The sequence below is a fragment of the Urocitellus parryii genome, chromosome 1 (genome assembly GCF_045843805.1).
Source record: "Urocitellus parryii isolate mUroPar1 chromosome 1, mUroPar1.hap1, whole genome shotgun sequence".
In the NCBI taxonomy this organism is placed as follows: Eukaryota; Metazoa; Chordata; class Mammalia; order Rodentia; family Sciuridae; genus Urocitellus; species Urocitellus parryii.
In genome coordinates, this window is record NC_135531.1 from 42,007,346 (window position 1) to 42,025,313 (window position 17,968).

General features: G+C 34.6%; 1 protein-coding gene across 1 annotated transcript in view; it reads right to left on the bottom strand.

Annotated features, from left to right (window-relative positions):
- Arl15 (ARF like GTPase 15) overlaps positions 1–17,968 on the bottom strand; it is a 388,677-nt gene that overhangs the window by 221,459 nt on the left and 149,250 nt on the right. Inside the window, exon 3 of the mRNA XM_026385967.2 lies at positions 14,769–14,828. Within this exon, the coding sequence (XP_026241752.1) occupies positions 14,769–14,828 (60 nt within the window). The remainder of the gene's footprint in view (positions 1–14,768; positions 14,829–17,968) is intronic.

Below are 17,968 nucleotides of genomic sequence, written 5' to 3' on the forward strand. Positions count from 1 at the left end.
TCCCCATCAAACTTAATTAATTAATCAATTTATTTATTTATTAGCTATGGCTTTTTCCTTGGCCTATTTGAAATAGCTTTTCACTGGAAAGCAATCCAAGAAAAGGACCAAAAGTCCTCCCACAAAATATATTTTCAATCATTTTTAATCAGAGATAATTATAAGTGTATCTTTTAATTTTGAAGAGTATATAATATTTGAAAGCTTTACTATAGTATAACTGACACATAGTAAACTGTACATATGTAGCATATGCAGTTTGCCGAGTTTTTACATACACACACATGTGAAAGCATCTCTATAATCAAGGTAATAAGTCTACTCCCTGCTTGAAAGTCTTCTCATGATCCTTTAAAACCTTCTCTAGAACCTCTACCTTTTCTGTCTTCCCCCATTCTCAGGTAATCATTGATTGTTATATCACTGAAAATTAGTTTTCATTTTCTAGAATTGTATGTAAATAGTATACAAACAAATCCCATTATAAGAATACTATTTTATGTGGCTTCTTTCTCTTGGCATAATTATGTCTAGACTCATCCATGTCATCACATATCAACAGTTCATTTATTTATAAAGGAGTAGTCTTTAGTTGTATGGATATACTAAAATTTTTCTATTAACCAATTAATGACATTGGATTGTTTCCAGTTTTGCATATTAAAAACACAACTGCTATGAACATTTACATAGATTTTGTATAAAATTAAGTTTCCATTTCTCCAATGAGTAGAATGGCTTGACTACAAGATTGGTGTGCTTTTCCTCTTCCAGAGACTGCCAATCCGTTTTTCCAAACTGGTTGCTCCATTTTACACTTTGATTGGCAATGTAGAAGTTTCAGTTCTACATTCTGCCAACACGTGATGTACTCAAGCCTTTAAATTTAAGACATTCAAATAGATGTATTCAAAAACATACACATATATGCTTTCTATTCATCATAGCTTTTTTGGTTATTTTATTCCTTTCCTAAATTTTGTTTAATTTATCAAATATTCTTTGCTTTCTCTCTTTATTTTTTAAAAATTCCCTTCTTTAAAAAAAATCTAAAAAAAAAATCTCCCATGGAAAAAAATTTCATGTAACTCAGATAATGCAAAAATTGTATTTGATCCCAATGAACTCTCACTCCATTCTTTTTATTTTTTAAATACATGACAGCAGAATGCATTACAATTCTTATTACACATATATACCACAATTTTTCATATCTCTGTTTGTATATAAAGTATTTTGACACCCAACTCGTGTCTTCATACATGTACTTTGGATACTGATGTCCATCACATTCTACCATCCTTGCTAATCCCCTGCCCCTCCCACTCCTCTTCCCTATCTAGAATTTATCTATTCCTCCCATGCTCCCCCTCCCTACCCCACTATGAGTCAGCCTCCTTATATTAGAGAAAACATTCGGCATTTGGTTTTTTTGGAATTGGCTAATTTCACTTAGCATTATCTTCTCCAACGCCATCCATTTACCTGCAAATGTCATGATTTTATTCTCTTTATTGCTGAGTAAAATTCCATTGAGTATATATGACACATTTTTTTAATCCATTCATCCACTGAAGGGCTTCTAGTTTGGCTTCACAGTTTAGCTATTGTGAATTGTGCTGCTATAAACATTGATGTGGTTGTTTCCCTGTAGTATGCTGTTTTTAAGTCCTTTGGGTATAGTTTGAGGAGAGGAATAGCTGGGTCAAATGGTGGTTCCATTCCCAGATTTCCAAGGAATACTGCTTTCCATATTGGTTGCACCAATTTGCAGTCCCACCAGCAATGTATGAGTGTACCTTTTTCCCTACATCCTTGCCAACACTTATTGTTGTTTGTCTTCAGAATAGCTGCCATTGTGACTGGAGTGAGATGACATCTTAGAGTAGTTTTGATTTGCATTTCTCTAATTGCTAGAGATGATGAGCATTTTTTCATATATTTGTTGACTGATTGTATATCCTCCTCTGAGAAGTGTCTGTTCAGGTCCTTGGCACATTTGTTGATTGGGTTATTTGGGGTTTTTTGGTGCTTAGCTTATTGAGTTCTTTATATATCTTAGAGATTAGTGCTCTATCTGATGTGTGAGGGGTAAAAATTTGCTCCCAGGATGTAGGCTCTCTGTTCACCTCACAGATTGTTTCTTTTGCTGAGAAGAAACTTTTTAGTCTGATTCCATCCCATTTATTGATTCTTAGTTTTAATTCTTGTGCTATAGGAGTTTTATTATGGAAGTTGTGGCCTAATCCCACATGATGAAGATTAGGGCCTACTTTTTCTTCTTTTAGATGCAGAGTCTCTGGTTTAATTCCTAGGTCCTTGATCCATTTTGAGTTAATTTTTGTACATGGTGAGAGATAGGGGTTTAATTTCATTTTGTTGCAAATTTACAGTTTTCCTAGCACCATTTGTTGAAGATGCTATCTTTTCTCCATTGCATGTTTTTGGCACCTTTGTCTACAATTGTAATTTTGTGAGTTAGTCTCTGTGTCCTCTATTCTGTACCATTCGTCTACTAGTGTATTTTGGTGCCAACACCATGCTGTTTTTGTTACTATTGCTCTGTAGTATAGTTTAAGGTCTGGTATAGCGAGGCCACCTGCTTTACTCTTCCTGCTAAGGATTGCTTTAGCTATTCTGGGTCTCTTACTTTTCCAGATGAATTTCATGATTGCTTTTTCTATTTCTATGAGGAATGCCATTGGGATTTTGAACAAAATTGCATTAAACCTGTATAGTGCTTTTGGTAATATGGTCATTTTGATATTAACTCTGCCTATCCAAGAGCAAGGTACATCTTTCCACCTTCTAAGGTCTTCTTTGATTTCTTTCTTTAGGGTTCTATAGTTTTCATTGTATAGATCTTTCACCTTTTTCATTAAGTTGATTCCCAAGTATCTAATTAATATATATATATATATATATATATATATATATATATATATATATATATTAGGTTATTGTGAATGGGGTAGTTTTCCTCATTTCCCTTTCAGAAGATTTGTCACTGATATACAGAAATGCCTTTGTTTTATGGGTGTTGATTTTATATTCTGCTACTTTGCTGAATTCATTTACTAGTTCTAGAAGTTTTCAACAAAGATGGAGTTTTTTGGATCTTCTAGATATAAAATCATGTCATCAGCAAATAGTGCTAATTTAAGTTCTTCTTTTCCTATACATATCCCTTTAATTTCTTTTGTCTAATTGCTCTGGCCAGTGTTTCAAGAACTATGTTGAATAGAAGTGGTGAAAGAGGGCATCCCTGTTCCAGTTTTTAGAGGGAATGCCTTCAATTTTTCTCCATTAAAAATGATATTGGCCTGAGGCTTAGCATAGATAGCCTTTATGATGTTGAGATATGTTCCTGTTATCCCTAGTTTTTCTAGTGTTTTCAACATAAAGGGGTGCTGTATTTTGGCAAGTGTTTTTTCTGTGTCTATTGAGATGATCATATGATTCTTATCTTTAAGTCTATTGATGTTTTATGGATTTTTATTGATTTCCATATGTTGAACCAACCTTGCATCCTTGGGATGAATCCCACTTGATCATGGTGCACAATCTTTTTGATATGTTTTTGTATTCGATTTGCCAGAATTTTATTGAGAATTTTTGCATATATGTTCATTTGAGATATTGGTCTGAAGTTTTCTTTCTTTGATGTGTCTTTGCCGTTTGGGGATCAGGGTGATATTGGCCTCATAGAATGAGTTTGAAGTACTACCTTTTTTTCTATTTCCTGAAATAAATTGAAGAGTATTGGTATTAGTTCTTCTTTAAAGGTCTTATAGAACTCGGCTGTGTATCCATCCAGTTCTGGGCTTTTCTTGGTTGGTAAGCTTCTGATGGCATATTCTATTTCCTCACTTAATATTGGTCTTTTTAAGTTGTGTATATCTTCCTGACTCAATCTGGGCAAATTGTATGACTTAAGAAATTTGTTGATGCCTTCAATGTCTTCTATTTTATTGGAGTATAAGATTTCAAAATAATTTCTAATTATCCTCTGTATTTTTGTAGTTGTATCACTCCATTCTCTAAGATATTTTATTATATAGGTTTGATATGTAACTTTTCAAAACGTTCATAAAGATGCATTAATGAATATGTCACTCTACTTTTATTGTGGTCATGTTTACCCTTAATTATCTTCAAGACACACATTTAAACTTCAATTTTCCTTTCATTAATTTCACTCTAACTCAAGCAAGAGAAGAATGTATTTTTATGCTAATTTCACTTTACCTTACATCACCCATGTTGAAATTAGAAATAATGTTCATGTGCATGTGCATGCGTGTCTGTCTGAAAGTGCGAAGAGCAAGTGTGATTACAGTTAATGATTTCTTTTTCTTCATAATATGTTCAGGTATGGAACTTTCCTTGTTAATTATGTTTGGCATTCAGAGAACTCAATGAATTTTAATACTTTTATTGAGTATTTGAGGCTTTTTTCTTATTATTTCTTTGATAATTTAAAAGTCTTTAGCTTCTCTTCTCTCTTCTTTTAGAGCTCTTATTAGAAGAATACTGGAACTTCTGTTAACTATCCCCCGTGTTTCTCAAATTCTTTCTCATACTTCATGACATTCTGAAAAAAATTCTCAAGCTCAGACTTTATGTTCACTAATGGACACCTAAATTGTGTCAACAAATATTTTCCTTTAAAATTTTAACATTAAATTTTAAATTCCTAAGTTCTGTCAATCTTTCTCTTGAATACCAAACCTTTCTCCATCTCTCTGAATGTCTTCTTCTGATCACTCTATTACCTCTAAATCTTTGAATACTTTTTCTCCCGATTTTTGATTTGGTACCTTTCTCTGTGGTATTGATTTTGTTCATACCATGGTGGATCATAATTATATGTTCATCTTTTGTTCGAGAATCTCTGTTTGCCAGCTCTTTTGTTTACTCCTGCCTGTTTCCAGTGATTAATGGGGACAGACAAGTGGCTTGTCTCCTGTGTGTGTGGGCTTTCTAACCCACCTGGCAGTCAGAACATTATTAAGACACTGCCCTACCTCTCTGGGTCTAGCACCCACACTCAAGGATTTAGTTTGTGGGTAAACACAGCTGCTATCCACTACTTAACCAAGGAGAAAAGAAAAATAAAGGCACAGCTCCAAATGTACAGCTCCAATTAATAACTCCAATGAGCTCTTTGATTAATAATCCTGATGAATTCCCCTTCTATTTCATGTTTCCATTGTCTGTATATCAAGCTTTGTCTTGCTTTCCTTTCTTCATTTCACATTAAATATGTCTTTGTTATAGATTTGTTAATGTTCACTAGTTTGTTTTTGATACTTTTTTTTTTTTGGTCATATGGAGTTTGAGCCAGAAAGAAAAAATAGACATATATTTTTTAAAAACTTTTAATTTTCAATCAGGTAAGTTACTTAAATTTCAGGACTTTACATACTTGTATTAAAAAAATAACTAATTATATAATAAATTCCTCATTTTTATTTCTCACAGTAATGCTATAAATATCAGTGACTTTCAAGAATAAAATGATCAGACATTGTCAATAGAATCTTTAGACCTTGGGAAGTTAAAACCAACATATTTGTAAAACCCCTGAACAATTATATCCAAATCTATTTTATTCCGTTTGAGGTCTGAAAGCCTAGTCTGGTAGGTGATGAACTGTTATAAACATATTACCTTTTCCGTGGTTGTTGAGTTGCCATTCCAATGATAGGAGTCTAGTAAAGTTCAACATTTTCTGAAAACTTACATAATCATTAATGGCCAATGACACTTTCCCACTCAAACATCCAAAGAAATGGACTTAAGATGATCTCATGTGTATGTGTACACATATGTACATGCATGCAAATGTGTGGCAGGGATTGTATCCTCAGAGCCCATCATATTAATTGGTATTCACAAAATGTAAACATTTTGCAGAGCATTAGTCTGGCATCTTGGGGCATCATTTGGCAAATTTCCCTCCAGCTTAGAATCACTGATATAACTTACACTATAACACAGTGAACCCTTAAGATTATGGTGTGTTGCCAAGTATACATCACACATGCCTATGATCCCAGCTTCTGGGAGGCTGAAGCAGGAGGATCCCAAGTTCAAAGCTAACCTTAGCAACTTAGTGAGGTCCTAAGCAACTTAGTGAGACCCTGTCTCGTCACAAAAAATAAAAAGAGCTCATTGGTTAAGCACCCCTGGGTTAAGCATCAATCCCCCATACCAAAAAAATAAATACATACATACATACATACATAAATAAATAAATAGAAAAAAGATTATAGTATACTTTTCAATGCTTTTATAACTCTCTTATACTGTTCCCATCCATAAACCAAACTCAGTAACCCCTCCATGACGTTTGTTCTGTATGTTCTTTTTCCTAGATTCTTTTCTTCTGTGAAGCCTCCTTTGTTCTTTATATATGATCTTAATTGCATCTAGTACTTAATCCTGTTACAGTACTTACCACATCAAACTGTAATGCTTCTTAAAGAGCATAGTGATAGTAACTTTGTTAAGTTGCCATCAGTGATGTTATCTTATAAATGTATGCCCTGCGTCACACAACACAAAAAAATTAAGACTTACCTAAATGTCTAAATCAAAAATAAATAACTAAAGAAGTTAACATGAAGGAAAAGAAAGCAAATAATGCGATTCGGTTCTGCACAGTGATTAGAGGCCAGCTCTAACAGTTACAGAGGCTAGAGTGAAGGAGACACTGTGAATTCAAGATAAAAATAAACTAGTTATGTCGTACTCAAACAGGAGAAATGTTACCAGCATCATCGGCTGCTAGAAAAGAAAGCAGCCTTGGAAAAGTTAAGTGCCTTGCCCAATGTCCCATGGCTTGTTTTGTTAGAGGAAAATGCTGTCTCTGACTTCCAGTGCTGTTGCTGCAACACCACATGAAACCAAATACACAATGAAAATTAGTTGCTATTATGGCAACCCCTGGGAGAAACAGAAATACTTATTCCCTTGAGAGGGATAGGAAGTTAAGCCGAGAACCCAACACGGATGTTGTGTGAGTTCTGAAGAGCTGGAAGACGTGAAATGACCTGATTGCCCCCAAGTAGGAAACAGTGGTGTAGCTGCAACCTTCAGAAGCACATGAGATCCCTATTGGCAGGGGGTGGGCATGGGGTGGGGGCCGAAAAGACCAAGAAGCTAACTACTAGAACATTCTCCAGGTATACCATATTGGAAGAAGTAGACTATTATGTGCTATACTAGACTACAACTGGGAAGATAGGTTTTTAAAAATTTCCTAGGGCACTTTTCCAAAAGAAAACAAAAATTAAGGTCAGGTCTACATCAGCCAGTAACAGACTTCTGGGCCCCTGGATTCATTTATTTGGCTCTGCTGACTATTTGGCTCAGTTTTCCCTTAGCAAGTGTAAAAATCGCTTGAATACCACCACCCTGGGATCCTGTTCAACCAATTCAGATAGCTGTGGCCTTTTAACTCACATCCAAGAGACTTGGCTTAATACCAATATCATTTCCCCTAGTATAGCCTAAGCTTAAGTGAGAAAGTACAAGCTCAGGGAGCCAGGAGTTAACTGGCTGTTCCCATTCCAGAGAGGCCTGGTTCTTTTCTTAGATAAGGAAACAATACTATATCAAGAAGTTTCGATTATTCAATATTACATATCACACTAGATCCACAACTATAAAAAGGGAATTAGTGGAAATACCACTGTCTATTCTTAAAGCATCTCTCTTGAGGAGCTTTAGGCAATTTAACTATTCTCTTCCAACCCAATCCCTTGGGAAATAAGTAGAGGTGACTTATTAAAACTTATATTTTACAAATAAAGAAACAATAGGAAGTGCAAATGCAGAAAGTGGCATAGAGTCTTAAGATCCCACTCTCTTTGCTGAAATACATTTCTTCTAGAAAGTTACACACAGATAAACAATATTACATTTCCTCATGTACAGCTGCCTCTGATGTACTCACAGGACAGTCCTAAGGTGTTCTTGGGCCCTCACTCCTGTGCTGGCATCACCTCTGCCTCGGACATGGATTCTTGCCCCTCTCCTCCTCAGACACCCGTGTGTGCAGATGTTTAGAATAGCTTTCAAATGGCCAGATGCTCTCTCCTATATCAGCAAGAAATTGCCACAACTCCACCTGTCTTCTCAAAGACAGGCCACAATAAGCCCAGCAAGTCTACCTGCCTACACTGTTTTCCTTTTCTAATATAAAACCAATTCATCGGTATATACAATCTTTATTCTTTCCCTATTTCTGAAGTGTAGTATGACTCTGTGAGTCAGGGATTACATTAAATTTGGAATTACTAAGCTAGATTTTTTTTCATAAGAAGTAGCAGTGGGGCTATGGAGGGGAAGCATAATATACACAGGACTGTGAGAAATGTTGTGTGTAAAAATGAGAGTTACGCTTTCTTCCAAAGTTAAGTCTTAATAAAAGAGGTCTCTGAAGGAAGAAAGCTTTATTTTGGTGACAGACATCAAATGGCCTGCACAGGATGGCAGAAATTAAAAGAAACAGGCAGCAGTGCCCTAGGTTGCCTGTCAAGAAGTTTGCCCTGGATAGTTTCTGGAGAAATTCAGAAATGCAAATAACCTGGACAGATTAATGGCACCTAAAGACAACTAACAGGATACAAACAAACAGTACCTTTCACTATGAGGAGGCATGTTCCTCCAGGCAAACAAAGAAACAGGACAGAGTCAACATCTGTTTCATATAACAGCTTGGCTGCTGAAAGAAACAACCTTTAAAAAATGGCTGAGCCAACAATCCCCCCAAATCATTCACTTACTATTGCATGGGCTGAAATAAACGGGTAAAGGAATATAACTTGCACTTTCCACACTGTACTTGCAGCCTTCTTTAAAAAAAAAAAAAAAAAAAAAAAAAAAAGAAGAAGAAGAAGAAGAAGTGGGGGAAAAGTTGTCCTTTCATAAGAGGAAAACAAAAAATTAAAATAGAGTGCCAAAAAAAAAATCCTCATGAACTTTTCCATTTGATTGACAACTAACAGCAATGAATATTGAAGCACAAAAAAGACAGCTAACTGTTTTTCAGCTTTCCTAATGTCAACTGTGAAGACAAGACTGCCAAAGAGTATACTGGGTGGGGATGGTGGCTGGGGGTGGGAGGAGAGAGACAATTCAGACACAACTTGTTAGAATATTCGAGGAAGAAAACAAGTCATGTGGCAAAGCCAATCATGGTTCCAGAATCCAGTTAAGGAACATGGCAATGTCTGGATCCTGATCAATAAATGACAAAACAAACATGTTAAGAAATGAAATTTTAATCTCTGGATTCCATCAATTCACTTCTAAAATTTCAAAATAAAAAGAGAAAAAAACAACAACAACAAGATGGCAAAAAAAAAAATGTTTGTAGATTTAAGAACTGTAAATTACTAAGATGAAAAATTATCAGAGCTATGATATAACTGTGTTGCGGATGACTACTTAAAACTCAACCAAATGTCAGACACTTCATGCACCTCAGTAATGCGCTTAAATCACAAATGCCAAATAGAAGACCAAAGCAATTAAGAAGCTCTGACAGGGCTGGGGTTGTGGCTCAGCGGTAGGTTGCTCACCTAGCATGTGCGAGGCCCTGGGTTCGATCCTCCACACCACATAAAAATAAATAAATAAAGGTACTGTGTCTAACTACAACTGAAAAATAAATATTAAAAAATAAAAATAAAAAGAAGAGGCTCTGGCAGGCAGAGAGATGTTTTCAGGTGAAACCTGAAAACAGAAGTAAAGGTGGTAAGGTGGAAAGAGGCAAAAACAATTCACATTAACTAATGTGGAGCACAAAACTATGCTAGGTGGCTAAACAAGTCTCCAATGTAATCCCTTCCCAATGGCTTTTCAGTTTAACCAGGTAAAACACAGTGTGGGAAAAGAATGCCTTATCTGAAGTATGACCACAGAGAGAAAAAGCAATATGTGATGTATGCTGCTCTTTTTGGAGACCTTAGGGAAAAGGCTTTGTTGAATTTTGTCTTTTATATTTTAATGGTTTTGGTTGGGGGAGTAGTGAGAATGTAACTATAATGAAAGCAAATCTGGCATAATGTTAGCTATAAGCCATGCAAACTCTAAGAACCTGGCTTGTATTACCTAATTTTGTCCTCACAAGGATGATAGGATGCAGCAATTATTATTGCTACATTTCACAGATAAGGAAAGAGAGATACAGGAAGATGGGCATGCCCAGAATTATATAGAAAAACTAGGTTTGGAAACAATCACTGGGAAGGAAAAAAAAATCTTTAAAAGATTAATCCATCTGTCTCTGCAGGATCCCTGCTAGGAGTCTTACACAACAACGAGACAAATAAAAATAATTCAAAGCAAGAAAAGCAGAGTAATTAAATAAAAGAAGGGATTTAGAACTTGAATAAAAACCATGTAAATGAAAGAATATACAGGAAAAAGTAGTTTACAGAGCCTACTGAGGACTATGGAATGTTCTTCAAAAGGATCAGCAAACCCTTGCTGGACAGTATTGGGAAATCCCTTCAGGTATAACAGCATTAACCCAGGAATTTCTTCTAGCCTACAGGAATTAGGATTGGGCTTTAATTAAGGAGAGAGAGAAAGAATACAAGAGGTTCCCTAGTGCCTACCGCCTGGTTTATGTAGGAACGATGTACATGTTCTTACACTATAACCACAACATCCTAAAACGGAGACTGGCATTCAATATGGATTCAGTAAACATTTGTTAATATTTATTTTAAAAATGAATACCAATTTTCATATTCATAATGAATACAAAATATTTTAAGGAATACAATTTTCATATTTATAAAAAGAGTATGAAAATGAAATGTTGTAAGCAGATCTGGATAGTTTGGAAAGTACAAGTGAGGGTGATTTAGTCGTGAGTGTTGAAGAAATTGAAGGAAGGAAGCAGGACTAGAGTACCCAAAGTGAGAACCATAACTGAACAAGAGTTTGACCTGATTGACCTATATGTAAAAGAGTGACAGGAAAAAAAAAATGACAAAAGCAGCTGCAATAATCAGAGGCAAAGTCCCATAAATTTTTGAGAGAGGGCAATGTGTTCATGTTTTGTCAATATGATGTTTTATCAATATAGTGTTAATGAAAAAAACACCAACACCTGAAGACCTTAAATGACGCAGCTAATAATGATAAAAGCAGCAGCAGATGATGTGTGGGAGCCCTTCTCTTGTGCCAGGCACTGGGCAAAATGCTTTACACATGTAGTACACAGGTTAAGCACCTCTGCGCAGGCCAGTCCCCACCTCCCCCTCCACGTAGCCTTGGTTAAGTCATTCAAGCTGTCCACATCCTGGTGCCCAGTGTCTCATTGTCTGTGAGATAATAACAGCACCTACTCCCTGGGCATGAAGTCACAAAGATAAAGTGAGAAAAGCTGAGGGAAAAAAAGGGAAGGAAGGGAAAAACAGAAGAACATTTAGAGTTCTAATTTCACATAAAGATAGGCATAATCAGTGCAGATTGCAGGGGGTGACAGGCCAGATGAGGAAAGCAAGCTATTTCTAAAACGGCAAAAAGGAAATGGGCCCATCATACAACTAGGCAGCAGTTGTATGACGTCTGTGTCATCATTAACCTTATACTTCTGTGTTTAACACTTAGTTTCATTATTTTCAAAAATTTTGCTAATTCCCTGTATTTGTTGAAGACAAATTGTCTTTTAGATCTTTTATTGTCAGCTCCTGGGTACATGCTAGACAAACAACTGTGGTACACGTTGTGGTACAATGACTGAGTGAGTAGTAGGAAAATGCCCCACTGGGAGAAATTGGTGTGAATAAGAATTTTTAGGTAAAAGAGAAACACATAAAATAGAAAATTGATAACAGCCTATAATCTACCTGCACATACACTACATATAGTTAACATATGCATAATATATATACATGGACACAAACACACATCAGATATGTGTGCAAACTCATAGTTTGTCACTCAGATCCCCCCAAATAGACTGTTATTAAATTTAACTCTATGACTCATAGTTATTCCATCCCTTATCAGTTCTTCTTAATAGATAGGAAAAGGCATGAACTTTATGCTCCTATTTTGAAAAAATAAAACATTTAACTTCAGGTTATAAAAGGGAATGACAGGAAGTCTTGAAACTATCAATAAGAACAAAGAAAGGACGTTCACAGGGAGAAACAGGGGCCATGCCATCCCGAGTTAAGGATAAAGACAACTATTGGCATTCCCAGTAAGATGCCATCACTGTACTGGCTCTCCCTACCTGCCTACCTCTACCCACTATCTTCCTGAGTTTCTCCCTTGAATTCAAAATTTTTCTCCAGATTGACAATCGGACTGAACTCCAACTAACCTACCTTCTAAGCAACCCTGTGATGGTAAATATAAGCTTCAGATCTTCATACCAAATCCTAAAACACTAAACTCTTTCCTTTTGAACTTAAAAATTCTCAGTCAAGGAGCCCAGACAACTTGACTTTAATAAGTCGTAATTCTCCTAAATGCCCAAACTTTACATTGGGGGTGATCCCCTTGGTATCTAGAATATACTTAAAACCCTAGGAAAACTATACTTTCTTTACACATGTTAACCTTCCTTTCCTTTCTTTACATGTGTTAACCTACCTTTTCAAGTGTTCTTGGGTTAGACATAGATAGTACTGATTTTACAAAAAGAATATTTCAATAAGTGAATTAGTGCAGGAACCATCTCTGAATCAACTCCCTCTTTTGCGAACTTCTGAGGATAGAACACAGGATACTCGCTACTCTGAAAGCTACCTTTTCCTTGAGATAGTCTCTCAACTGAAAAGACAGCTATTAAAGTTGAGAGGAAGAAAATAACCTGGACTTTTCCTAGAAATGTGCTCTTTAGTACTAACATATGCACAAAACCCACATATCATTAGCCTGGAACTAACACATCAGCTCTAATCCCTAAAGCTCTTTTACCTACATCTCTGAACCTCATTACAGAACAGGTACAAACTGAAACATTACCATCAAACCCTATAGTATTCTGCCCCATGTAATTTCCATCACCACACTCGTCAGGGCACAGGCCTTTCAACAAAATTAAAATTGGGAACAGACCTATTCTCATGTTTTATATCCCTAATCCTTCAATTCAATCTTCCATTGCACTGAATTTCAGTGGCACAGAGCCAATGTTAAAATAAATTCTTTAAATGTTTGTATTTTACTGTCCAGACACATTTGTTATTTATTTCATCCAAATAATCATCATATATAACAAATACTTCTCAATTAACCAATAGTTTTTTATTCCTGCTGCTAGGTGTTCAATAAGTTTCATGTCCAACCTAGTAAGATATACTAAGTACTAGCCAAACTTAAGGTCAACAGAATACTCCAACCATATACACTTTGATTCTCTGGATTTTTACAACACGTTATCTAGCTCTAAAATATTTTTAAATGATATTATTGTCACTGAAGAGCAAAGAGCCACCAGAAACTAATGCAATATTAAAATACTGAATCTAATAAACACAGCACCTTAAAATTTTATGTAAAAATGTTACTATGAGAACACTTGTGTAATGTGATTTTGGGTGTCAAAATTATAATAAAACTAAATCTTTTAAGGAAAATCAGAATTTCTCGATCATAGTTGCTTTTAAAGATTAATGCTATAAAAGCCAAATGTAGCTGTAAAACTGTCAGAGGCAAATCTGCTCTGAAAATAGACACCTGAAAAGGTCAATATTTCATTAGATAAAAATAAGAAGGTATCAAATACTACCAAAACAACATAAAGTCAGTATTTCAATTTCATCAGGCTACAAAATAGGTCACAGTTAGAAGGACCTTAAAGGAGAAGTGGAAATTTAAAAAAGAAAGAAAGAAAGAAAGAAAGAAAGAAAGAAAGAAAGAAAGAAAGAAAGAAAGAAAGAAAGAAAGAAAGAAAGAAAGAAAGAAAGAAAGAAAGAAAGAAAGAAACTGGGTAAGGTCAAGATCACGCTTTTAAATAGATGGAAGAGAACTTTTTTCTAAGCCATTAAACTCACTGATATTATACTAAACTACAGAGTGCTCACCATTTTCCTGTGCCATTAGAGAATTTAGTAGGTTCACTGAATTGACTGATTTCTTTGTTAATCTATTTACATGGGTTAAGACCCTGGCAGACATAAAACACAACCAAAATGTGCCAGACAGAGGGTGTAATGGAAGACTGAGTGATGTATGCCTTGGGGTACAGCCTACCCAATAAATGTGCTTGGCCAGCAAAGACCCACTGGAAAAGATTTATTATCAGAACAAATACATTCTAAAAAGATTGAATACAACAAAACTAGTAGCATAAATACAAACTAAAACACACACACACACACACACACACACACACACTTATTTATTTATTTATTTATTTATTTATTTATTTATTTATTTATGCGTGCCCTGTGCAGTTTGATTATACTAAAATTCTTTTCAGGTGTCATTCAAGAACAGAACAGTTTTCAACAAGTAAAGCCAAGAAGTAGAGCATATATAAATAGCTATTAGTGTAGTTCCTTAATTCATAGAAAACAAAATTTATATCTCTTGGAAATCTTTGACAAATTTTAAAACCTATGTAAAAAGAGAAGGAAATATTTCTTGAATGTATATTATCAAGAGAAAAGGTAAAAATAAATCCCCTAGAATAAGTTATCATGTTTTAGTAATATATAATACAAGGATACCAAGTTTTTTGGTAAAGTTAAACTGAGACACAGAAAGGATTTTAAATGCCATACCTCCAAGTTCTTTCACATTCAAGATGGCATTCTGAAATGGCACTGCCTTTATACTAAAACCTAAAATTAAAAAAAAATAAGAATTAGCAAATATTACATTAAAATACTCAAGATGCTCAAATTCTCTATTTTTTTGGCAGATCAGAATGTACTTTTGATAGATCATACGAACATTAGAAACGTATGATTTCTAAAATTAGATGACAACCTCATATTATCTTCTGTAATTCTGAAAACATTGTTAATTATGACAAAATATAATGCTATTCCCTTCAAAATAATGCTTTGTTATTTAATATATTATGCTACTGGGCAACATTTATCAATTGCTATTTGGAGGTATAGGGAGCTTCAAAAAATATTAAGTTGATAGCAGTCTTTGGATCTAAATACTAAAGTGAATGTCTTAACAGTTTTTTCACATATATAACTCAGTAACTCTAGAGATTAAGGTATTTATATTGTAATCATCTTATATTAGAATATATCATATTCATATCAGTGTTTTAAGGACATGATTAATAATGCATATGTATATGTTTCTTAAAAGTATAATCATAATTATACATTTGTAGTAACACAATCATTTTTAATGCATTCAATAAAAATTTATATTACAAAAATATATTCAGAGTACATAGTCCTCTGATTAATAATATATTCAGAACTTAACTATTATCATTCAAGTTAGTCAATTCAGTTGAAACATAATAATGTGCATATACCCATACAAATACACACATGTCCATATGTACACTAAATATTTTTGAAAAGGGGCCACAAAAAAACTTGAACTAGTAATGACCCTCAGAAGCACTGGGGATCTGAAAGCCTTCAATAGAAAGGAGATTCTTTTCTTTCATCTGAATGTTTTGCCACGTACTGTGTGTGTGTGTGTGTGTGTGTGTGTGTGTGTGTGTTTGTGTTTTAAGCCCCACAAAACTTTAAAAGTTAATTTATCAGTAGTGTCTGAGAATCCATTTCATTTATGGCTTTAAAAGTTACTTAATGCATACAATTATAAGAATTACTAGGTGAATGAAACACAGACCCCTTTCCAGAAATTTCAATAAAGAAGACCACACAAATACTTATTAATATTAAAACAAGTTATGGCTGAAAGGTGAAAAGATACATAAAAGTATGGTGTGAATAAGAACAATTATTGTACATGGATTTGCTTTGCTTTATAAAAATAGAAAATCAGCGTGTGCCTTCATAGTCTAGCCTATCCTTCACATTCCTTGGCCACATGTTGTCACAGTACATTGATAAACTATCCATCGACATCCATGAAAGGCAGTGTTATGCAATGGTTAAAGAACTGACTTTGGAAGCAGACAGAACTAGGTTTCAATTCTAGCTTGGTCAGGATAAAACAACACATGAACTGTGTTTATTACAGTTCCCTGTGCACAATAAACATACAGTATGTCTTCTGGAATTATATTTTAATTGATGCTTAATTGTTGATAATTTAATCATTAGGTACACAGAATTTCAGCCTGCCTAAACATATTTCAAACTCACAAGAAAGAAAATTTAGGTGCTCATTTATTAATCAAGTAAAAGTTACCAGTACTGAAAAGTACTTCTGTTGAATTAATGGAGGTATCAATAGTTGAAATTTCCTGCACAGAAAGTAAATGTTCATTGGATCCTCTAAGCATCTTCCAAAACATATCCTTCCTTTGAGGTCAGTGCAGCATTAGGGTTACTGGTGCATGAAGTCCCTCAATCTTAGTAAAGCAGCAGGAGGAATGAGGAGGCAGTCCCATGTGGCTGTAGCACTGGCATGTACCCCAAGGCCTGAAGGAAAGACTCTCCAGGTGTCTGGCCTCTGGGAAATTCAGGAAAGCCGGTGCCAATCATAATACTTCTGTTGGCACCAAAATTCCACTGCAGGAGACTTGAATGCTTGAATGTATCAGTCTACCTCATGGATGTCATACGGATTAAAATGCAATGATTGTGAAATCCTGGAAACAAAAAGCCCTCTACAAATGTTAAAAAGTCTATTAGTGATCATGTTCAGGACAACTCAAATATGGATTTTCCAAAGAAGTAGGGCAGGTCCCAACTTTGGAAAAGAAAATTATGGCGCACACCAGCAATGTTTAACAGCTTTGATTCTTAAAAGCTGACAAAATGCAGGCACTCAAAGGGAAGTAATCTTCTTCCAGTAATGTCCGCACCCATACACAAAATACGATTTTGGAAATTTATTAATCCAACTGGCAGATTATATTACTGTTATTGTCTTTAAATCCTTGCAGAGTCTTTATAATAAATTGACAACAAAAATATCCTCAAATGTTCATACTGAGCAAAGTAACATAGAAACGTTATTTATAGGCATATAAATGTTTCTATAGAATACTCATAAACATTTTCTCCACAAACAGAACACGTGTGGCTACATTCATACTGCAAAGGTATACCCAGTCCTCGATAATGCCATCTCTATATTATTTTTAAAGTACAGCTGTATTAATTAATGTTCAGAGGGCAAAGTCTAAATAATCAGTCTAGAAAATAAGATATTAGTATAATCTTAAAAATACACTCATAATTATCCATTTGTGTAAGGAAATTATTTTTTAATGCATGCAATAAAATATTTATATTATAAAAATATATTCAGAGTATGTAGTTCTATAATTAACAATATATTTAGAACTTAACTGTTATCATTCAAGTTAGTCAATTCAGTTGAAACATAAAAATGTGCATATGCCAATACAAATTCACAGTGTCCATATATACACTGAATATTTCTGAAAGAAGGCAACTAAAAACGTGAGCTAGTAATGAATATCAGGAGCCAATTTTTTTCATGAAAGAAAAAGTTTTGTTTTTTTTTTTACATTAGTCGTCTGCTGCATTTGCAAAGATTAAACAGAAATAAAAATTTAAGGCAACACTTTGAATTCACTAGAAAGGCAACCAAGAAAGGCAATCAGCACACTATATTTTACTCCTGTACACTGGGTTGGATGAGGTCAGGGAGAGAGGAGAAATTAATATTTAGTAGAGGTACAAAAATCATATAATCAAAAGACCTTTCTCAAAGGATTTCTTTGAGGAATAAAAACATAGGCTCTAGAGCAAAAACATCTGTGTTCAAATTTGGGTTCTACCTTTTACTAGCTATTTGACTAAGGGAAATCTTCTCTAGTGTCCTTAAACTAGGTTGATTT